This window comes from Elephantulus edwardii, unplaced genomic scaffold (assembly GCF_000299155.1).
Source record: "Elephantulus edwardii isolate Elephantulus edwardi_28Jun2011 unplaced genomic scaffold, EleEdw1.0 scaffold00124, whole genome shotgun sequence".
Taxonomy (NCBI): Eukaryota; Metazoa; Chordata; class Mammalia; order Macroscelidea; family Macroscelididae; genus Elephantulus; species Elephantulus edwardii.
Genome location: NW_006399874.1, coordinates 1,844,775 through 1,869,864, shown reverse-complemented (window position 1 = coordinate 1,869,864; position 25,090 = coordinate 1,844,775). Strand labels below are relative to the sequence as shown.

The window sequence follows — 25,090 nt, the reverse complement described above, 5'->3', positions numbered from 1 at the left end:
GACAGATGCAGGTGAATCCCTTTATTCCTAGATGCCATCAAGTTGACAACAACTCACAGTGATAAAACGAACAAAAAGATCAAAACTTTACCCTAACTTGTGTCATCCTCATAATCTCTACCATGCTCAAATCCATTGTTGCCATCACTGTGTCAACCCATCTCATTGAGAGTCTAGCTTTCTTCCAATGACCCTTTACTTTTCCAACAGAATGTTATTTTTCCAAGGACAGATGTATCCTGACAAGATGCTCTAAGTATCTTTTTATTTATCTATCTATCATCTATCTATCTATCATCACCTATCTTTAAGATGTTCAAAGTATTTCTGATGAGATTTCATAATCCTTGCCTCCGAAAAGCACTCTGATTACACTTCCTCCAAGACAAATTTATTTGTTCATTCATTGTTGTTATGGGACACTGAGTTAACTACAACTCACAGTGACCCTATGAACAATAACTCTGAGCCTTGCCCTATCCTGAGCAAATCTTACTGTCTCTAACACATCTCACCCCATAGCCATAGTCACTGTGTCAATCCATCTCATCCAAGGTCTTTCTTTTCTGAACTGATGCTCTATCTTTCTAAGTATGATGTGTTTCCCCAAGAACTGGTCCCTTCTTGTGACATGTTCAAAGTATGTGAGACAGAGATTCAAAATCTTTGTCTCCAAGGAGCAAACTAGTTTCACTCTCTCCAAGAAAGAACTATTTTGTTCTTTTGGCATTCCATGGTATGTTCAACACTCTTCTCCAGCACCAGAAACCAAAGGCATCAATTCTTCTATCATTTTTATTCATTGTCCAGCTCTTAGATGCATAGACAGCAATTAAAAACTATAGCTTGTATTAGGATCACCTTAGTTTCTACACTGATATTATTGCTCTTTAGCAACTCTGGAGAGATCCTGACTACAGGTTTTCCTGATGCAACTCATCTTTTGATTTCCTGACTGCTAGTGCTAACAGGTGATTGTGAATCTAAGCGAGATTCAATACTCTTTATCAATACAGTTCAAAATAGGAATACTAGTAATATATGAGAGGGATATGGGCTTGCATTTATATTTTACCTCTCTCACTTCAGAACCTCCTCTGTGGCAGGTATAATGCAGATAGTCGTTAAGTATTTGTTGACTCAAAGAGCTAACGTAGAACATTGAATAATAAAATTTGATAACATTGGTCAGTCTTTTTACTAGTCATGATCAATAAATATACATTGTGCTTTTAACAGGACCCCCAAAAGTAGGATTTTTTAGAGATAATACACATTTGTTGGGTAGATCTTTATGAACACTTTCTATTTTGGCTCTAAGTTTTCCCTTTGTTCAGCCTCCTCTGTGAAGCAGTCATTGGTAAACTGCATGAATTCTGATTATGTATCTTATCCAAAAATCTCTACAGAGAGTACCAGCAGGTACTCCCTTCAAAAATACCTATTTTCTTGAAAGTTTTGTAAAGAAAGAGTAGAAATTTACAAATCCTACTTCATAGACTGCACTGATTTGATTTGCAGTGTTCATGGTAGAGGAGGGGAGAGTAAAGTGATCAATTTATTAACTAATTGATTAAGAGCACACCAAGCCCACAATATGAGGCATCCTTTGCTGAGTCAATATGAGTGTTACAATTTCTAAAAGAAAACAATGTCATATTTTTTAAAAAAGCAACTATAACATGTTGAATTCATGATTTAAGACATTCACCTAAGATCTAGCATGAAGCTTAAGTAGACTTTTTTCTAGAATTTAATTTTCCCCAACGTAAATATATCAGATAGAATTTAGAAACTGTAATAACTGCAACAGTAGATTTACAAGAGTCACTTATCTATGAATTGGTATCTGAGATCTGATTTTTACCTACTTTATAAGATTACCTACCCTTTTACACAACAACTATAACCCCCTTATAGTCAATCAAATAACATAGGCAATTTGAAGTGTCACAAACAACAATTCAAATGACATGCTGTAAGGGAAAGTTAAGGAATAAAAAAAAAGTTTCCCGTTCAAGAAATAAAATTTAATCAAGATCAAGAATCATATCTGAATCAGATTTTATATTTGTTCTAGTCAAGGCTGTAAGAGTTTCATGATTCAGGGTTCATTTTATATAACTCAAAACATTTTTCCAAATGAATAGGATGAGGGGTGACTAAAATTACTTTAGTCAAGTCTGATCTGAGAAGAGCTTACAGTAATTAAGAATAGCTTACAGTAATGTCCAACCATCTAGTCTTAACCAGCACTTCCAGAATCATTGTAAATCTCTACTTCATTAAACAATCAGGGGTGGGAGATGTAGGCAAAGGATAAAAAAATGCACACCTAACTGTAAATTAGTCTTCATGAGAAGCACTTTGATGAAAGGTAGAACTAGATGAGGAAAAAAAGACATGAGAGGGGAAAAAATTAGTAGTTCTTTTTTGGGGGGAATACTAACTGCAAAAATGGATTTAAGTCTGGAAGAGATTGTAAGGATGATAAACAAAAAGGCAGTTTGATTCTATTGTACATAGGGTCACTATGAGTTGCTGCTAAATTGATGGTACCTCAACAGGCGGAAAGCAGAGAATACAAGAAGAAAATGTCTATCTGTGTTTTAATGACCATGTAAAGACATTTGACTGAGTATATCATTACAAACTATGACTACCATTGACAAGTCTCGGAATTCCAGAACACTTAATTGTGCTCTTATGAAATATACACCTAGATCAAGAAACTATTGTTCATGGTTTAGAATCAGGAAGAGTGTGCACCAGGGATGAAGACTTTCTCAATATTTATTTAATCTTTATGCTGAGTAAAAAATCTGTGAAGCTAGACTCTACAAAAAATGTGGCATTAGTATTAGAGAAAGATTCATCAACAACCTGCATTATGCAAATGACATAATCTTGCTTGCTGAAAGTGAGGCAGACTTGAAATTATTGCTTTAGGTCAAGGACTGTAGCTTTCAATATGAGTTACATATCAACATCAAGAAGACAAGAATTCTCACCACTGTTCCAGTGGACAACATCATGATAGATGGGGACAAGATTGAAGTTGTCAATGATTTTATCTTGCTTGGATCAACAGTCAATACCCTTGGTACCAGCAGTCAGGAGATCAGGAGACTGACTGCATTGGGCAAATCTGTTGTTTGGGGATCTCTCCAAATTAAGAGCAAATGTGGCATCAGGATTGGTGGAAGATCTATTAACAATCTGTGTTATGCAGATGACACAACCCTGCTTGCTGAAACTGTGGAGGATCTGAAATGCTTGCTGCAGAGGGTGAAGGACTGCAGCCTTCAGTATGGATCAAAGCTCAATGTCAAGAAGGCAAAGATTCTCACCACTGGACCATTTGGCAGCATCAGGATGGATGGTGAAGAGATTGAGATTGTTAACAACTTTAGTCTGCTCGGCTCCACGGTCAAAACTCTTGGCACCAGTAGCCAGGAAGCCATAAAAAGTATTGCAATGAGAAAGTCTGCTGTTAGGGACCTCTCCAGGGTACTGAAGAGCAATGGTGTCACTCTGGAGACTAAAGTGCATCTGATACAGTCCATGGTCTTTGCAGTCACTTTTTATGCATCATAAAGTTGGACAATGACTAGGGAAGATAGAAGGAGAATTGATGCCTTTGAGCTGTGGTGCTGGAGAAGAGTATTGAATATACCGTGGACTGCAAAGAAAACAAACAGATTCACCCTAGAGAGGGTTAAACCAGGCTGCTCCTTGGATGCAAGGATTCTGGGGCTTCATCTGACATACTTTGGATATGTTGTAAGGAGGGAGAGGTCCTTAGAGAGGGACATCATGCTTGGGAGGGTGGAGGGACAGCGCAGGAGGGGAAGGTGCTCTATGAGGTGCATTGATTCAGTGACTGGGGTAATTGGGATGGGTGTGTCGGAGGCAGTGCAACTGGCACAGGATAAAGCAGGGTTTGAGGTAAGTCGTGGTTGCTGTGATGTTGAAGACTGTGACAGTGGTGTGCCAATTATGGTACTTGGTACCCATGGTGGACAGTGTTGGCTGGAGCTTCCCGACTAAACCAAGCCTGGAAGCAGGAGCGGCATCCACTTCCGAAATGGCTTGCTTCCGGAAACTCTAAGTACGAACAGTGCTCAGGTCGTTCTTTCATAAGGTCGCTAAGAGTCGTCTACGACTCGATGGCATCAAACAACAAACAACAACAGAGCAGGGTTTAGGGCTATTGTACATAGGGTCGCTATGAGTCGCAAGTGACTCGATGGCACATAACAACAACAATGTCAGTTTGAAGACTAAAATATGCCTGCTTCAGGCTATGGTCTTTTCAATCCCTTACTACACATCTGAGAGCTGCGTAATGAATAATGATGACAGAAGAAGAATGGATGCCTTTGAGTTGTGGTGTCCTGGAGAGTACTGAATATCTCATGGATTATCAAAAGAACAAACACATGGGTCTTGAAAAAAATGGGAGCCAGAGTGTTTCTTGGAGGCAAAGGTGGTGAAGTTTTAGCTCTCATACTTTAGGCATGTTGCTAGAAAAAGGGAGCATCTTGTTTGAAAAGATAGATGATCACTGAAAGAGAGAAAGACCCTCAAAGAGATGGACAGTCACAATAGGCTTAAGAGTGTCCATGATTATGGCAAAGAATAGGACAGAGTTCAGATCTATTGTTCGGAGGGTTGCTATATGTAGTTGACGTGATGGCGCCCAACAACAACAGCAACAAAAACAGCTATTGCAAAAAATACCACAAAGAGTAGAGAAACATATTTAGGGAACTTTTCTTTTATGCTTTCAGATAATGAAAAAAGAATTTCAGTAAAGCATGATGTGTCTAGTCTCCAAAGACAGGGGGAAAGGACAATGGAGGAGGTATGGATGAAAGCAATTGTTGAGGGGAAGAAGGAAAAGAAAGGAAAACTGTTCTTTCTTAGGCAATTCTGATGTCAGGCAGGAAATGAAGAAAGTTTCATACATTGCCTCATATAAATCTTAGAGCAATCCAGTTCAAAGGCTATTAATATTCTTGGTTGATAAGTAAGAAAATGAAACAACAGAGTAAGTGATTTTCCTAATATCAGACAGAAAGCAGACGAGTCATGATTCAAACAAGGTCTAGTCTACTAAAAGCCTTTGCTCTTAAGTATTATTGCAAATAGCTTTTTAAAAGTGTTCTTAATGTCCCTGTTTATTTTGCCTTAAAAGTCACTGTAATGAATTCATTAATCCTAATTTATTATCTCCCTCAAGGAAAATCAAATAAGAGCAAAAATTGCAAAGCTGGCATGTCACAAAATTCACATGTCACATATTTGATAACTACTTATTATTTTTAAAAGAATTGCATTACCTTGCAGGTGACAATTTACACAGAAAACTATGTTTCCCTTTCACAATGTTTTGGAAATTGCACAGATAACACAAATTGCTGCATGCCATTGATTACAACTTTTATAATGTGTTTATATTTTTATTTTTGCTGTTCTACTTGTTCTATTTCCATTGACCTCACTTCATTTTTCCTCATTGCCTTCTCATCTTTGTTTCTGGGTAAATGTTAACAACTTAATCTCACGGAGCTCATCGGTTTAGGAAGCACATTATATACAGGTGATATTAATTATATTGTAAGCACATCTATTGCTTGAATGGTGACCTATCGAAACAGCCTCTCTTCCAAGTTCATAGGCTATTTGAGGGTGACTGCCTCAGAGATTCTTCTTTCTTTGAGCAATAGGCTTTCTTCTACATTTTTTTTCCTTTCTAGCTGGACTTTACACTATGACTCTTGTTAAAGCAATCAGCTTGGTTGGTAGGCACCATCAAGTTTTTCAGTTTCAGGCTGGAAGAAAATGGTGTTCATCTAGGTTAATTAGTCCCATAGGTCAGTTCTGACTTACAGTCTCTTATTGCCTTCATTTTCTTTTTCTCCATATAAGTAGACAAACAGTTTGTTGTATGTTAAATGAATATTTATCAGTTTTTAAAAGCCCATGTGCTACTTACCAAGTTATGCTGTAGAACATTTTCTGTGTGGACTATGTTGTGCTAATTGATTAAGCTGTTCTCAGGATTTCAAATCATTAAGCTAAATTTCTGGGTTGTTTAGATGTATCTAGGAAGCCTCTCTACTTGTGACTCCTGTGTACTTTCTTGTATACATATAGATGGATAGGGATTCTGTTAGCTTGGTGGTAAAGAGCTTTGCTTCCAACCCAAACTTGTGCCAACATGACTAGAATCCACCAGCTGCTCCACTGCAGAAAGATGGGAAAGCTCCTTCTAAGAGATTTACTGTCTCTGATAACCCACTGAACAGTCAGCTATGAGTCGGCTCAGATTTGATGGCACATAACAACAACATATGGGTATATATGCAGCACATACAACATGCATAGACATAAGCCTACAGATATATCTATATATGGACAACACATTTACTCCCATATGCTTTCCAATAGAAATAGACATACACGTCTACTTATATAACTACACACATATTTTAATCGTTGCAAAATAGGGCATTTTATATCACTTACTAAAACTGTCCTTTTCCTTGTGTACTTCTTTCTTGTTTTTATTTACCTAAACCAAAAGGTTCTGATTTCACCCGTATTTAACCTTTCTGCCCCATAATATCAGGTGGCAAGCTTATACTATAAAAATAATTTTCCTGAAGCAACTCTTTGTCCCAGGCAGCAATGTATAGAGGGCAGGAAGTTGTACCCATACCTGCCTCTGGCAAGGTACCTACTTCAGCCACTGGAAGTGAAATGGAAACATCTCTGTGTTCCAGGCAGTAAAGAGTAGAGGGCAGGAAGCCACACCTGCAGCTACTTCAGGAAGTTAATGTAGCAACTATCATATGACTGACCCCGGTAGCATCAAAAGAGAACAGGAAGACCCATCTACCTCAGGTCAGGTACCTACTTTAGCAGGGGAGAGTTAACCGAGAGGCTCTTTCTGTCCCAGGCAGCAGTGAGCAGGGTGTGGGGAGTCATGGCAGCACATGTCTCTTCCAGATAGCTGCCTCTTGCCACTCCAGGATCAATACAATCTTCCTCTCAATAATTGCACTGAATGTGAGAAGCTTAAATGCAGCAGTGAAAGCAAAGAGGAGCAGATTGGATTAAAAAACAAAGCCCATCAATATGCTGTTTACAGGAGACAAACCTGAGACACAAAGATAAAGGCAGACTGAAAATCAAAGGGTAGAAAAAACATACTAAGCAAATAGTAGCCAAAAAAAGAGCAGGACTAACAATATTCATCTCTGATAAACTAGACTTCAGAATAAAGTCCATTATAAATGACAAGGGAGGACACATACAATAAAAATGAGCACAAATGAAAAAAGAAATAGACAACATCATGTAGGAGACGTCAAAATACCCCTTCCAAAGAGAGGTAGGACAGTTAGAAAGAAATCCAACAAAGACACAGAAGAACTAAACCACATCATTCACAAACTTGAGCTCGTTGACATATACAGGCTGTTGCTGTCCTTGTGTTCCATTGAGTCGACTATGACTCATACCAACCATATGAACAATAGCCCTGAACCCTGACCTATCCTGAACCAATCTACCCTCTCTGACACACCTACCATCATTGACACAGTAACTACGTCAATCCATCCATCCAGGGTCTTACTCTCCTGCACTGACCCACTACCCTTTCAAACATGATGTCCTTCTCTAAAAACTGGTCCCTCCTGGAAATATACCCCAAGTATGTGAGACAGATTTTGAAAATTCTTGCCTCCAAGGAGCAACCTGGTTTCCTCCTCTCTTGCACAGACTTGTATATTCTCTTGGTAGTTCATGGTATGTTCAATATTCTTCTCTAGCACCATAAAAGGCAGTGATTCTTTTTCTGTAATTCTTAGTCATCATTGTCCATCTCTCAGATGCAGAGCAAGTGATTGGAAATATAATGGCCTGGGTCAGGCACACCTTAGTCTCTAGATTGACATCCTTGCTCTTTAACGCTCTGGAGAGGCCCCTGATAGAAGACTTCCCGATGTAGCTTGTCTTCTGATTTTCTGACTGCTGGTGGCAAGAGTGTTGAATGTGAAGCAAGCAGGATGAAATTGTTAATAACTTCAGTCTGTTCTCAACCTATCATCATGCTAAAAATTGGCCTGATAGTAAAAATCTTTCTTTTCTTGATTTTAAAATGCAGTCCATATTGAAGTTCTTTGACAATCTGCAGCAAACATTTCAAGTCATCTTCAGTTCCTCAATTCTGGCAAGCAAGTTTGTGTCATCTGCATAACACTAGTTTGGGTGAGCCTTCCTCCAATCTTGATGCCTCATTCTTCTTCATAAAGTCCAGCCTCCTTAGAGAATCTGTCCTGCATATAGATGGAAAATGTTTAGCAAAAGAATACATCCCTGATGAACTCTTTTCATGATTTTGAATCATGCAGTGTTCCTGTGTTCTGTTCATATGATGTCTTCCTGGCCCTGTACCCTAAAAAATTGTTCAATACACATCCTTCTCCAGCAAGCATGGAATATGACCCAGAATAGATAATATTTTATGTCACAAAACTAGCCTTAATAACTTGAAAAACATTGAGAACTACAAAGCATTTTCCCAGACTAAGTTGCTATAAAGTTATAAGTCAACAAGAAGATGATAAAGGAGAAAAAACAATACACCTGGAAACTGAAAAACCTCTCTGCTTGAATGTGGGTGGGTAATAGAATGGGAAAAAAATGGTACAAATAAGTTTATCGAAAAAACATGCAACAATGAATAAAATAATTAAGAAAATCTTTCTTGAGACAAATGAGAAGGAAAATATAACTTACTAAAATGTCTGGAATACAACAAAAGTAGTACCTAGAGGTGAATTCATAGCAATAAACAAGTATATCCAAAAAGAAGAAAGGATGAAAATTCACTATTTAACCCTACATCTCCAAATGACAGGAAAAAAAAAAAACCAAAAAACAAACAAACAGCAAGAAAACTTGACAAGCAAGGAACGTTTTAAATTAACAGAAATTAAATGAAATAGAAAAGAGAAATTATCACTAAGACCAATAGTTAGTTCTTTAAAAGTGTCAATTAAATAGACAAACCACGGGCAAACTTAGGACAAGAAAGAAAAGACACAAATAATCTGAATAAGAAATAAGAGACAAAATAACACAATAGAACCAACTGAAGTAAAAAGGATAATAATAAAATTTTATTAAAATCTATAACAAATATAAAAACTGAGATGAAATAGACAAATATTTAGAATTGCAAAACCTTCCCAAACTGACACAGTATAAAGTAGAACATTTGGACAGATGCATCACAAAAGAAGAAACTGAGCAGGTCCTAAAAAAACTACCTCCACTAAAAGAAGTCCTGGACCAGATGGTTTTACAGTGTATTTTATCAAACATTAAAAAAAGAGCTGCCATCAACCTTATATAAAATATCTCATAAAAGTGTAAAAAATGGAATACTCTCAGACTCATTATATGAGGAAAATATAACGCTGATACCAAAATCAGATAAAGATGTCGGCAAAATAGAAAATTTTAGACACATATCTCTCATAAATACAGATACAAAAATTCTCAACAAAATCCTAGCAAATGGAATACATCACAATATCATTAATACCACAGGCAAGCATGATTCTGTTAAGAATTATCCAAAAAACGCTAGAACAGCACAACAACAGAGAGCTGCTAGATACACAGACTGAGTTTAGAAGAGGCTGTGGTAGCTAATGTTAGAAGAATCTTGGCTAAAAGCAGATAGTACCAGAGGAATGTCCATCTGTGTTTCACTGACTATGCAAAGGCATTTGACTGTATGAACTACAAAATATAACAACTGTGCCTAGTTCTAAGAAAAAAGGGATACCATGCTTGTGTGAAATCTATACTTGGACCAGGAAGCAGTCCTTAGAAAAGAGTAAGGAAACACTGCATGGTTCAAAATCAGGAAGAGTGTACACCAGGGATGTGCCCTATTGCCTGCCATACCTTTTTAATCTATATGCAGAACAGATAATCCGGGAGATTGGGCTCCAAGAGGAGGAATGTGGCATCAGAATTGGAGGAAGACTCATCAACAACACCCTGTATTATGAAAATAACACAACCTTGCTTGCTGAAAGGACGGCCTGAGGCATGTGCTGCAGAAGGTCAAGGACTGCAGCCTTAAAAACGGAATGAAGCTCAACATCAAGAAAACAAATAATCTTACCACTAGGCTAATTACGTAGTGAAGAGATTGGGATTGTTAACAGCTTTAGTTTGCTTGGTTCCACAATCAACACTCTTGGTACCAGCAGCCAGGACATCAAAAGGCAAATTGCATTGGGAAAGTCAGCTATCAGAGACCTCTAGCATGCTGGGGAGCAATGATGTCAGGTTGGAGATTAAACTTTACCTGATCTGTGCCATAGTCTTTGCAATTGCATGCTATGCGTCAGAGAGCTGGACAGAGACTAGGGATGATAAAAAGAGAGTTCATGCCTTTGAGCTTTGGTGCTAGAGAAAATGTTGAATATACCATGGACTGCTAGGAGAACAAATAGGTTTGTCCTGGAGAGGGTGAAGCCAAGCTGCTCCTTGGAGGCAAGCATTATGAAGCTCCATCTGACATACTTTGGACATATTGCAAGGCGGGATCAGTCCTTGGAGAGGAACATCATGCTTAGGAGGATGGAGGGACAGTGCAGATGAGGAAGACCCTCAATGAGATTAATTGATTCCATCATGGGGGTAATGGGAATAGGCATGTCAGAGTCAATAAGATTGGCAAGGGATAGAACAGTGTTTAAGGTTGTTGTACATAGGGTTGCTATGAGTTGCAAGCGACTCAACAGCACATTGCATATGTATGTAAAACAATTTGTGAATTAGGTTATTTATACCTTTTTTTCTGGTATGAATAATGGTGCAACAAATTTGTGTCACTTGGTGTGTTCCAACTAAGAGATGCAGATCTGAACATGTTCACCAGTCTGTAACAGCAAATTTAGAAGACAGGTATGTGGGTTCCTGCCTGGAAGATATCCATATTTGTTTCCATTCTCAAGAAAAATGACCCAACATAAAGTAAAAATTACTGAAAAATAGAATATCACATGTCAGAAAATATTTCTGAAGATCATCATCTAAAATGGCTAGAACAAATCTTTTGCCCCAGTTTGTGGGTTCCCTTAGGATCTTGTTGGAGTAGTTTTTTGATGTGCATATTGTTGTGGTTATGTACCATCGAGTTGCTTGCGACTCTATGTACAACAGCCCTATATATCCTGCTCTATCCTGTGCCACTTTCACCATCTCTGACACACCTACCCCCATTACCCCAGTCACTGAATCAATCCATCTCATCGAAAGTCTTATTTTCTTGTGCTGTCCCTCCACTCTCCCAAGCATGACATCTCCCTCCAAAGATTGGTCTTTCCTTACATTATATTCAAAGTATGCCAGATGAAGTTTCATAAGCATTTGCTTTTTAGAAGGTGCCATTCATCTATTTTATCCTGTAATTTTTGTAGGTATTTCACTATGGTTGAAAGTCTGTTAATGCTTTGTTTTAGGGCTCCTAGAGTTGTTCCTAGTTTTCTTCTGGTGATTTTTAAGGTCCTTGGTTTTACTCGTAGGTCACTGATCCACACTGAGTTGGATTTTTTGTGTATGGTGTGAGTTGTGGGTCTTGTTTCAATTTTCTGTAGATGGTTTTTCAATTTTGCCAGCACTATTTGTTAAAGAGACTAGAGTTTTCCCACTTAACTAATTTCATCTCTTTGTAAAAAATTAGGAGACCATAGACAGATGAGTAGATTTCTGGGTTCTTGATTCTATTCCATTGATCTATGTCTGTTACTATGCCAGTACCAGGCTGATGTGACCACAACCACTGGATTTCATGAATTAATGAGTTTAAAATTTAAAAGAAATAATGACAACCTATTCTTACTGTAAACTTGCTAAATCAAAATAAATTAAAAAAATAGGGAAAAAAATTTCTAGAACAGTACATTAACAGAAACTTCCAAAAGTTCAGTCTAGGTTTAGAAGTGGTACTAGTGATGTCATTGATGATATCAAATGTATCTTGACTGAAAGTAGTGAACACTGGAATAATGTCTATCTGTGTGTTATTGACCATACAAAGGCATTTGTGTGAATCATAGCAAACTATGGCTAACATTGAGGAAAACGGGAAAATTCCAGACCACTTAATTATTCATACACAAAACTTATCCCTAAACCAAGAAGCTGTTGTCCAAACAGAACAAGGAAACACTGTACAGTTTGGCATCAGAAAAGGGGTGTGTCAAAGGCACACTGCATGGCTTGAAATCAGAAAAAGTATATGTATCCTTTCTCCATACCTGTTCAATCTGTATGCTGAGTAAATCATTCCAGAAGCCAAAGACTACAGCCTTCAATATGGATTATATCTCAACACTGAGAAAACAGAATTCCTCATTACTGCTCCAATGGACAAAAAACATGATAGATGGAGAAAAGATTGTCAACAATTTCACTTCCTTAAGTCCACAATCAACACCCTTTTAACAGCAGTCAGGAGACTTATTGCATTGGGAAAGACTACTGTCAGGGACCTCTCCAAAGTCCTAAAGACCAGTGACATCAGTCTAAAGACTACGGTGTACCCACGTCAAGTCCTAGTCTTTCCAATCACCTGGTATGTGCCTGAGGCTTGGACAATGAATAAGAATGACAGAAGAATCAATGACTTTTAGTTGTGATGTTGGAAAAGCGTGCTAGATAGACTGTCATAAAACAAACAGATATATCCTGGATAAGGTGAAACCAGAGTGCTCCTAGGAGGCATGGATGTTGAAGGTTCATCTTACATACTCTAGCCATGCTGCTAGGAGATTGATTCCTTGGAAAGGGAAATTATGCTAAGAAAGTGTCAGTAAAAGAGAAGAAAACTCTCAATGAGATGGACTGACACAGTGACTGCAGCAATGGACTCAAATGTGTCAACGATTATGTGGATATCACAGGATAGGACAGGGTTCAGTTGTGTTGTTTGTGAGGTCTCTATGGGTTATACTAGACTCAGTGGCACTTAACAACAAAATGTTTATTATGTCACTACTTAAATCTCTAAGATATATATTTAGGAAATGTATTATGGATCATAAGTTATATATCTCTATCTCTAGCTTTTAGAGAAAGTTTTCATAGTGATTTGTCATTTAAGAATGCTATCAACAATGTATAAAAGTTCCAACTCCTCATGACCTCACTAGCATTTGCTATTTTCATGAGGTTCTCTTCCATCATTGAATGGTAAATCTTTTATCTCATTTAGTTTCAGCTTAAATGCATCTATAACCTAATGATTATGAGTATCTTTTCATCTATTTGTTGGCTACCTCAAGCCCTCTTCAGTGAAGCATGTGTTCATGTCTTTCCCATTTTTTTTTCATTGAATTGTTTTAGGAGGTCACAATTGTCTAATTTATCTTACGATGTTCATTCACTTTCAATTTTGTTTGATGGGCTATTAACAGTAAAGATGAGGTCCCTTAGTATTGACCCTGCCAGGAACATTATAGTTTTAGCTTTAACGTTAAGTCTGTGAGTCATTTTGAGTTAATATTTGCATCCCGTGAAGTATGATTTTTCTCCATATAAATATCCCGATTTGGCAGCACCATTTGTTAAACAGACTGTTTCTTTTCCAATGAATGAGATTTGACCTTTTGCCAAAGATCAGTTGTTCATAGCTGAATGGATTTACTTCTAGATTGTCAATTCTAGTCCTTTGATCTATGTGTCTATCACTGTACCAGTCCAGGCCATTTTGATTACCACAGTCTTATAATAAATTTTGAGATTAGGAGATGTGAGGCATCCTATTTTGATTTTCTTCTTCAGCATTGCTTTAGTCATTCAGGCCTTCCTTTCAACAAAGTTGGACATTACTCTGTTCATTTCATTAAACAATGTTGGCAATGTATTATATCTATCTGTTGGTTTTATAAAGAGAACAACAAGCCATAACAAAAGGGCAAATATCATTTGACTGTGTCCATTAGAAAGGCCAAAAATATAAAATTGAATTATGTTTCCTTGAGTCAAACGAATCAAATAAAAACACCACATAAGGAATTTATTTAATAAACTTACCTGTTATGACAGTTCTTAGTAGACTTTTCCCAGCTGAGCCAGTTAAAATATCTTTCTACTTTACAGTTGTTGTTGTTGTTATGTGAAGTCGAGTCGCCTGCAACTCTATGTACAACAGCCCTAAACTCCACTCTGTCCTGTGCCAATCGCACTGTCTCTGACACTCCCATCCCAATTATCCCAGTCACTGAATCAATCCACCTCATAGAGGGCCTTCCTCTCCTGCGCCGTCCCTCCACCCTCCCAAGCATGATGTCCCTCCCTCTCTAAGGACCGGTCTCTCCTCACAACATGTCCAAAGTAAGTTAGACGGAGCCTCAGAATCCTTGCCTCCAAGGAGCCACCCGGTTTAACCCTCTCCAGGACAAATCTGTTTGTTTTCCTAGCAGTCCATGGTATTCTCAATACTCTTCTCCAGCACCACAGCTTACAGTTAGAAAAAAATAATTCCATTTAAATAACTATATACTTTTGTTCTCTCCAAAACCTACAATTGCCCATTTAAAATGAAGTATGTACAATTATAATGGTACTTACATATTTGGTTTCTCTACCAGCTGCTCTTGGAAAAGTTGTAGGCATCTATAAGGGGGGAAAAAACAACACTATTGATGAAATAATAAGGAAAATAATAATGAATTTAACTTCTCTAATAAGTGATTATCTCCTTTCCTTTTAAGACTAGCTAACCATTACTTTCTTTTTTTTTTTCCCTGTAAAATACTCCATTCCTTTGAAAATTATTTCATTGACCTATACCACTTTAATTTTCTTTTACTGCCCTTATCTGGTACTCTTAGTAGCAGCAGTGAGGAGATCAGGAGATGTATTGCACTGGGCACGTCCATGGTAAAGAACGTTTCTAAAGGGCAGAAGTGTAATGATATTAGTTCAAAAACAAAGACTCGGGCTATTATCTTTTCAATCACTTGTTTTTTGTCTGAGAGCTGGACAATGATTAATCATCTTTGAGAATTACTAATTTTGAATTGTGGTGTTGGAGAACATTCACTGTTCATGGATAGCCGAAAGAACAAATGGATGTCTTGAAAAAAATTGCAACCACAATGTTCCTTGGAGGCATGGATGGTGAAGCTTCATCTCACATACTTAGGACTTGTTGATAGCAGAGACTAGTCCCTAGAAGGGGACATGATGCTAGGAAAGATAGAGAGTCAGCAAAAAAGAGACCCTCAATGAGGTGGACAGTCATAGTGACTGCAGCAATGGGCTCAAGTGTGTCAGAGACGATTAGGATGGCACAAGATAAGACAGGGTTAAAATGGGTTGTTCATAGGGTCATTATAAAACATATCCACCTGGACAGCAACCATTATCTACTAGCTTCCTAATAGTGTCTCTTTATGTTTTTATGAGGTCAAATCATACATCTTAAGTTTCCCTCAACAACATATGTTTAATGGCTTTTGCTCATTTTAAAATTTACATGAAAGTCTCTATCTTAATTCTTTAAATTGAGCAACTCCAAAGATATTCCTGTCCCCATTATTGTAATCATCTACTTTCATGGCCATTTCCAGATTTTGTCTTCATTGAATGAAAAATCTCCATAATTTCTGACACAAAAGTCCTGTTCATTGAACTTTAAGTCATCTCTACTAGGTTTAGGCATAAAAGCCCACATATAAAAGATACTCTTATTTTGGTTCATAAAACACCAAATATTTATTATCACTGTACTTTTACTCAACAAAATGCATATATTAAATGGATTATTTTATATTTATAAAATCACATCATCTCTCCTATATTAGGTCTCCATGCACAGTGTGGACATGTTATTTACATGGGTGCTTTACATGAGAAAAATGTAGTATTTTATAGTTCTCAATTATCAGGAATCCGGAAATGGCATAAAGTAGCTAATTTTAGATCAAAGTCTCTTAAGAGTTTGCATTCTTGGTATCATCTAAAAATTTTGGATTGCAGTCATTTTAGGGCTCAACTGAGCCTGGTGAATCCACTTCAAACTCACTCAAGTAATTGTTGATAAGATTTAGTTTCTAGCTGGACAGAGGCTTTTATTCTTTGTCACATAATCTTTAACATAAGGCTAACATAAAGCTTTCTCATAAAAGTAAGAGAAAGCAAATATTCAAGATGGAAGCTACAGTCATTTATAACCTAGACAACTCTTCTTCTGTACCATGAAGCATTTCTTCAGCCTTCCTGGAACTTCTAAATCATTGACCTTCTCCAGTTCCATTCTGGATTCATTATCTTTTAATTTTAATAGATTTAATTTTCTCACTTATATGAATACTTCGATTATCTTATCTCTCTCTATAATATGGCAAATGCACCTGAAAAAATAAATCAACATTAAATTGATCTTTCCACCCATTTGCTCTGTATGTGCACCTAAGGGGCATCTCACATAGCTGGAAAATTCTCTCATCCAGCTAGCTATTTGATTACCAGGATCAAGTAGACTCTCAATACTGCCTGGCAACCCTAAACTTTTCTCTTATACATTCACTTTTATGTTTTTCTGAGATGAGATGTATATATATTTAGCTCATTTATTCAGTAAATATGTTTTCAGGGTATCTACTGTGTACCATACATAGAGAAAGATAAAGAGTCATCATTTAAAATTGTGGTGTTGTTGTTATTTTTATGTGCAGTCAAGTAGTTTGTGACTCATAGCCAAACTATGTACAAGAGCCCTAAACCCTGCTCTAACCTGTGTCAACTTCACTGTCTCCAACACACCTACTCCCACTACCTCAATCACTGAATCGATCCGTCTTATTGAGGGTCTTCCTTTCCTGCACTGTCCCTTCATTCTCTCAAATATGATGTCCCTCTCCAAGGACCAGTCCCTCCTGGCAACATGCCCAAAGTATGTCAGAGGAAGCTTCAGAATCCTTGACTCCAAGGAGCAGCCTGGTTTCACCCTCTCCAGGACAAGATAAGAAAACACTCAGAGTAAAAAGGAACTTCATCAAAATCATAAAGAGCTAATATGAAAAACCTATTACAAACATTAAACTTAGTATTTAAAACTTTTTCCCGACAATCAGGAAAAAAGAAAAAGCACACACTTTCACTATTTCTATTCATATCGTACTAGTGAATAACAAGAATGCAAATGGCAATGGACATAGTAAATTTGCCTTTATTCATAGATGACATTATCACCATTCACTACTGTATAGAATTCGATAAATACTTTAAAAATGACTAAAATTAATACATTTTGAGCCTATAAATACAAAATCAATAGAAAATTTAATTCTCTTTCTATATACTAGCAATCGAAATTTTAAAAGAAGACATCTTTTTCAATAAGATCAAAATTAAAAACACTGAAATAGATCTAAAAGAAGTGAAAGAGTATATTAGCTGGAAGCATTCCATTTCTCAATAAAATGAAAGCATGTGTCTAACCCAAGTCTCATTTTATTTTAAAATGTTCTTGACACTATATTTACAATAACTTCAATTTAGAAACAACCCAATTTTCCTTAAAATGATGAATAGGCAAATAAATTGTGGTAAGTTAATACAGTGGTATACAAGTCACCACCAGCAAGTTGATTCCTGCCCGCAGTGAACCTCTATCAGGTTTCTGAGGTTTAAATCTTCATGGCAGGAGACTGCCCTTTTTTCTCTCACTGAGCAGGTAGTGAGTTTGGAACTGCTCCATAGTAGACTACTACTCAGCAATAAACAGAAATAAACTGCAGGTATATATGCAACAGTATAGATTAATCTTGTATGACACTCTCAAAAAGGCGAAAATATAAAGACTCAGAACAGATCAGTAAAGTTCAACACTCATAATGGAGGAGAAAATAAACAACAAGAGAGCACAGAAGAGTTCTTTCCATTAATGGGAATGTTTTCTACTTGAATGCTGTGACACTTTACACAAATGTCTGTTTTTGTCAAAACTCATAGTATCCTAAAAGAGGAAAGTGAAATTCACAGTAAGTAAAAAAGGCCTTGAGATTCATAGATTTTTTTTTTAGCTGTCATACCAGATCAAGTAATTCTTCTGAAGGAATGAAGTGATAAATAGAAGAAAAATACAAAGGTTAGAATTTGTGTAAGACAGAAGGGAAAAAATAGTAAAATCAGTATGACTGGAGTCTCAGAAATAAAGATTTTAAAAAAGCAAAGAAAAACTAAAATTATCTAGGATGTAAGAAACTTTAAATTATATTTAAAAAATGAAGATTTCAAATAAAAGGTTATAGGGAACAGAAATCATGAGTCTTAAGAGAAAAACGTTTATACTTACAGTGAAAATAACTAACATCAAAGAAAACATTCTACCTATCTACTCTTTTCCTGTTCTTCCCTCAATTCCCTATGTTAGTCCAACTTTTTTAATAAACTTTCATTAAAACCATAATGAAAAAGAAAAGTAGATGTAATGTTATAAATACACTTATATAGCTACTTTCTAGATAACGTTATACCAGAAGACTCTCATACTGACAAGACAATTTGAAAGTATTTTGTGGAAGAACAAGAATTTTGGGGAAAAAAGCTGAATCACCGACAACAAAAATTTCAAAAATGACATTGTGCAAATGTGTAGAGTAGTATTATTTCAGTCTGTTTTTATTTATAACAAGCTTGGTGAACTATGTAAATAATGATTTGAGATGAACAATGGTTCAACATGAGAAAAACCCACAAATTCCACATGCATTTTTAGAAATCTTCTTAGAATGCTTCCATATGACTGTATAGTATAATATCAACTTTTAAACTCTTTTTAAAGTAGATTTTACTTTCTAGTTCTCTTTACATATAACACACATGTAACCACATTGAAATAAATGTACTACACCCTGATATTTTATATTCTTTTTATAAAATGGTGATCACTAGCTTTAAATTACTATCTCAACTCACTATGGATCTTGGCCTGTAGTATAACATCATTAGTTCAACAAATCTTAACAGGTCAGTGAATTATATTAAATATTCACATACTTTGATTGTGTCAGAACCCAAAAACGTCTGTGAGGAACTTGAAGGAGACTCGGAAGAATGCTGAAAGAAAGAAGAAGGACAAGCCTGTGGTACAAGTACTAAAGGAGAGAGAAATGAAGAGAAGCAAAGCAAAGTTTTGAATTGCACTTTCTAGTCTAAGGCATTACCATAGACAAGGAATCCTGTAAGACCTTATCAATGGTAGCACAGACCTCTTCAGTTTGCTGCCTGAGCTGTGCAGGGAAATAGAACTGGAAAAATTGAAACCAGGCACTGGATTAGCAATGAGTTTTGGGATTGCACGCCAAAAGTTAGGGTGATCTAAAGCCGTTACCTCAAAAGGCGAGTCTAAAGGGTTGTCCTTGGAGACACTGTCAGTCTTGACTGGTTCATCTAGTGCCTAGTGATAAATGAGATAGTTCTTATATGAGGCTGCTAGTCAAACACAAATATCCCTTCTAAGAAAATTAACTAGCTGAGGGGAAAAACAATCAACAGGAAGCTTATACTAAACTAAGTTCTGTCTATGATATACTGAAAAGGGGGTGAAAATCTTTGAATCATTAGGTGAGTTCTTGTCTCAGTTGGGGACATCTTCCACATCTCTCCATTCCTTCTGTAAAATTATAAGAATTATATGAAGAAAATATATCTAAGATTTTTCAGTACACAATTGAGAATATGGGCATCATATATATTCAACCGTGCACTGTCCTCTTCCAAGTCGTAACCTTGGGACACTGCATATAAAAATAACAAAGATGTTGCTACTTCTCAAAATATCACAAAAGCTATTCTTAGGTAAATACTTCAAAGACAACTTACAAAAAAACATAACCCCCCCCCAAAAAAAACAATCTTTAACTCCTGGCTCGTTTTTAATCATTTTTCTCCGGTCTTGATTAACTTAATCATTGTATTTGGTCTCAAATTATATGTAATAAATTTTCTCAATATTTAGTGTGGTATATTTCAGGTGGATAATTCTATAGAATAGCACAATAAATATCCCGATGTACTACACTGAGGAAAAGAAGAAAACTATTTCAAAATCACAGGAGCCAGTGTATCTTCCTCCTAAGTTGCTTCCTCTCCCTCAACTCTCTACTTGTACAGTATCCACTTTAATTAATTTTGTGTATAGCATACATACTTATGGTTCTGTTTTTCAATCTATATATCCTCCTGCACTCCAAGCCCCCCCCTTATTATCTCTGAGTCAATTCCAAGCCAAAGTAATAACATATATAAGACCAGAAGCAAACTGCCACGTTATTCTCCCCTTTAGTGAATGACGAGTTTAAACCAGCCTTTCGGTTAGCAGCGAAAGCTTAACCACTACGTCATCAGCATTTCTTTTAAGAAATATATTTCTTAAGGTTTGGGGTTTTGAAGTATTAAGCCTTTAGTCTTAAGTGAGAGTTCAGTCCAATTGGCACTACAAACTTCATATTTTGTACCCTAGTGAGATGAAGACATCTGGTGTGAAAAGCTTGGTAGCAGCTATTTAAGATGCAACTATTACTTACTTGTTAGAAGCAAAAGAGAGAAAAACAAACCAAATATCAGAGATTAAAATAGCATACGAAGCTAACGGACCACACAAGCCCTGAGACCAAAAAAAGAATAGTGCCTGAATATGACTATTGATCATTTTAATCAAGGTCACATGAGATGACCTGCTAGGATAAGAGAAAAATGCAAAATAAAATTCATATTCTTAAACAAATCGCTGACTGTTGCTGAGAGTGTTGCCTTGAGATACTCTTTAAACCTTAAATTGGAACTAATTCGTGAAAACATTTTAACAAAATAACACTTACCACACACATACACAAATGGATATTTCACATAAATTTGAAGTATCATTTAAAAATTAATTATATGAGACAAAAAAAGTCAGCAAATACTCTAAATTAAATACGAGGAAATAATAAGGTAAAGAAAATAGAGTACTAGAAGCAAAGCACTAGAACACACCAAAAATGTTAACAAAATGAAAATAGCTAACTAATGTTACTGAACACTTGTAAAGAAATTTTCAAGTGGAAATATAATTTTACATGTAAACTTTCACCAGAAAGTTCACCAAAAACACACTAAAATATTCTAAGAAGAAAATTCTAAATGAAGTCACAGACAGAATAATAAAGAAAGAAAAGACATTTTATTATAAGAAATATAGATATGCACTTGGGTTGCTTCCATCTCTTTGCCATTGTAAAAAATGCAGCAATAAACATGGGTGTATATTTATCTGTTTGGATGGTGGAAATGGTCTCTTTAGAGTATATTCCCAGTAGTGCCATTCCTGGGCCAAATGGTATTCCATCATCAAATGAATCGATTAAAATAATCTATAACATATTCATACAATGGAATGCTGCATAGCACTGAAAAACAATGAATGCACAACATATCATGGATGAACCTGCAAGACATTATTCTGAGTGAAATATTTCTGTCATAAAAGGACAAATACTGCATAGCAGCAAATGTTACAAAGCAGGTCTGACATGGGGGTTTGGGAGAAGAATAGGATAAGAGGGATAGATAATGAATATTGTACTGGAATAGATGAAAGAAAGAACTGTTCAAAAGGAATATATGATTAGGTATTATATGTATAACAATAGCCCAGATTAAGAGTTATATTGCAAAAAGGAATGGGGAGGGAATAAGGAAAAGAGGTAACTGTGTAACAGGAATCAATATTAAAAAAAAAAATACAAAAAAGTGAACTGGGGGAGAGGGAAGGGAAAGAGTGGCAAAAGTGTGCAACAATGAATGAATGAAAATCTAACTGTTCTGTACAATTAAAATAAAAAATACAAAAAGGAAATAGAAATATAGGCATGCAAAATGGCAAATAAGAACTAAAACTATTTGTATTTGAAGATGATGTTATCCTCTATATAGGAAATCCTAGAGACTCAACAAGAAACACAGGAATACAGAGATTGATTCAGTAAAGTGTCATGGAGCAAAATCAACAAACAAAAATCATTCACATTCTTGTGCACTAATAAAACTCTGGAAAGGAAATGAAGAAAGCTGTACCATTTAAAATAGCCACCTAGAAGATAGCATACTTAGGAGTAAATCTAATCAGAGACACAATACACCCATGCATATCCATGTTCTTTGAAGAACTACTCACAATAACAAAAAGATGAAAACAACCTAGGTGCTCATCAAAGGAGGTACAGATAAATAAACTGTGGTAACTATACAAAAAGAAATACGATGTAACTTTAAAGAATAATGATGAATATGTAAAACACTTCATAACAATTTTAAGGGACATTATGGTGAATTAAAGATGACAAAATTAAACACTATTGCATACATAATCTCTAATACCAATAACATATGAGTAGATACATAGATAGATATGCAAACAGACCAAGAGTGAGACAGAATACATTTATTTATTCACATGTATGTATATGTGTTAGTGGGTTCTGGTGGCCTAGTGGTAAGAATCTACACTTCAATCCTGAAAGCACACAGTTCGAGTTTGCCAGCTATTGGGCAATCTCCGTTCATGTAATTAACCGCCTCTGAAAACCCACTGGAGGGTCAACTATGGGTTGGTTCTGACTAGATAGTACACAACAACAACAACAACATGTATATGTATGCTGTTGTTATTGTTGTTAATTGCCTTTGAGTCACACACGGCTCATAGCAACCCTATGAACAAAAGGCTTGCAGCTCCTCTACAACTATTGATATTTATCAAAGTTATTAGGGTTTCCGGAAGCATGTTACTTAGGAAGTGGATGCCACTTCTGCTTCCAATATGTGTGTATATGTTCTAGAAATATATCTATGATAGTTGAACATACAGGGGTCAGGCAATTTGGCCATAACCAAACACCTTGGTGGAATAAGCCACTTAAATTGAGAGCTTAAAAATGTCTCAGGGGACATTTAAGTCAATTGGATTAACATAGTCCAAAAAGGCAATATTCTACTTCTTACTGTAGTGAGTAGTGACTGGGGTTTTAATAGCTTGTAAGCAGTCATCTAAAATACCCAATGGATCTGAACTTCTGAGCTTTTTCGTTGTTTATTGGTTTCCATGGAGTAGGAACTGACCCATAGTTGACCCTTCAGCTGGTTTTCAGAGGCAGTCACACAGGAGGAGATTGCCCATCTTTCTCCCTTAGACCAACTGGTGGATTTGAACCACATGCCTTCAGGATTGCAGCACAGTTTCTTGCCAATAATGCATTAGACCTAACAGGTGGTATAAATCACAGCTTCCATTACCCTGAGGCAAGAATAACTTGATGGTACCCAGCTACAACTGACAGCCCCTGTTTTTGAGAATCCTCCATAGAATATGAGTAAAATGTACAATAAAACTCAAAATTATAAACAAAATTGACATATCTAACTAGTCTAATGGAAGCTAGTGAGACTATGACCTTCAGACATCCTTCAAGCCTGGAAATGAACTTAGCCATATAGCTCAACTTTCACCCAAGGCTGCATAACAATATGCTTGAGAAGTGCAAGCTTATTAGAACAGTCAACCTAGCACCCAGGGGGAAAAAAAACCAAAAGAACAGTCAACCATAACACCTATAAGGGGCAGCACTTGGCCAAAATAAAGCTAAGAAGGCAAGAGGGATAAGAAAGAAGGATAAAGGAAAACAGTAGCCAGAAGGAGGAAGTTAGGAGAATATTGTTATATAAAATGAATTGCAACCAATATTATAAAACAAATGTGAAGGAACTATTGAATGAAAAAACAATTTGTTCTATACACTTGCACCCAAAACAACTTAAAAATTAAAATAATGATTCAAAACCAAAGACCCAACTTAATTTTTTTCATAATGTTATTCTTGGCCCTGACACAAGATAGTCTGAATTCAACCTTGGGGTGTCACAGAATTTAAAACTTAAATATTTTGTGTCACGTATACTTTGTTTCCAGAACCAAACAAGATTGATATTATTTTGATTAATCTGTAGGAATTTACTTTTGGCAAACATAACTCTTTTAAGGCTTCTTAAATACTGAAATTCACACACCTATGGAAAAACACTGACCTTTAGAAAACTGTGCAAAAATAACTGATGGTAGATTAGTAACAATGAGACTTTGAAACTGGGAAAACATTCACATTAATTTAAAATGCCTTGGGGGAATATTCTGAGTATAAATGGACTTGAAATATACTCAAATTAATTTTTTATTGACTGTTGTTGTTGTTCTGTACCTTAAAGTAGGAACTGACTCAAAATTGATCCTCCAGGGGATTTCACAGGCAGGAAATTCACAGAAGATTGCCCATCTTTTCCCCCTGGGAACAACTGGTGGATCTGAACCACATGCCTTAAAGTTAATAGTACATCTCCCTACCACTGGCCACCAGAGCTCCCTTTTTTCTCTTTTATTGATTTGTTGTTGAATATCGTTGTTCAGTAACCGACTCATAGCTGATCCTCCAGTAGGTCTTCAGAGGTGGTAAGTTGCATGCGATGAGATCGCCTATCTTTCTCCCAGGGAGCGCCTGGTCAATTCGAACCAGGCAGAATGCAATACTTCACCATTAATACTTCAGAGTCTTTTACTGACTAGTTTTTGTTGTTGTTGTTGCATATCATCTAGTCAGAACTGACCAATAGCTGACCTTCCAGGGGGTTTTTAAGAGGCAATAAATTGAATGGGAGAAGATTGCTCATCCTTCTGCCAGGGAGCAGATGGAAGATTCGAACTGCTGTACTTTTAGGGTTGCAGCACAGCTTCCTACTACTAGGCCACCAGAGCTCCCTTTTCTTGACTAGGAGTTATTTCATCCATATATCATCTTAATCAAAATCTTCCAGCAACCACATAAAGGAAGTTTTTCCTCTGTTTTAAAAAAACATATTAAAGCCAACTATTTTTTTTAAATTTCTCTATTTTTCATTTCAGTGAACATCTACAGAGATTTTGGAATTCCATTCATTCATTGTTGCA

At 36.4% G+C, this 25,090-nt stretch overlaps 1 protein-coding gene across 1 annotated transcript in view; it reads right to left on the bottom strand.

Annotated features, from left to right (window-relative positions):
• Positions 1-25,090, bottom strand: part of LOC102860264 (mucin-17-like) — a 199,340-nt gene that overhangs the window by 90,805 nt on the left and 83,445 nt on the right. Inside the window, exons 6-9 of the mRNA XM_006893154.1 lie at positions 19,445-19,510; positions 19,278-19,361; positions 19,111-19,170; positions 14,674-14,718 (exon numbers count right to left, since the gene is read on the bottom strand). Of these exons, the coding sequence (XP_006893216.1) occupies positions 14,674-14,718; positions 19,111-19,170; positions 19,278-19,361; positions 19,445-19,510 (255 nt within the window). The remainder of the gene's footprint in view (positions 1-14,673; positions 14,719-19,110; positions 19,171-19,277; positions 19,362-19,444; positions 19,511-25,090) is intronic.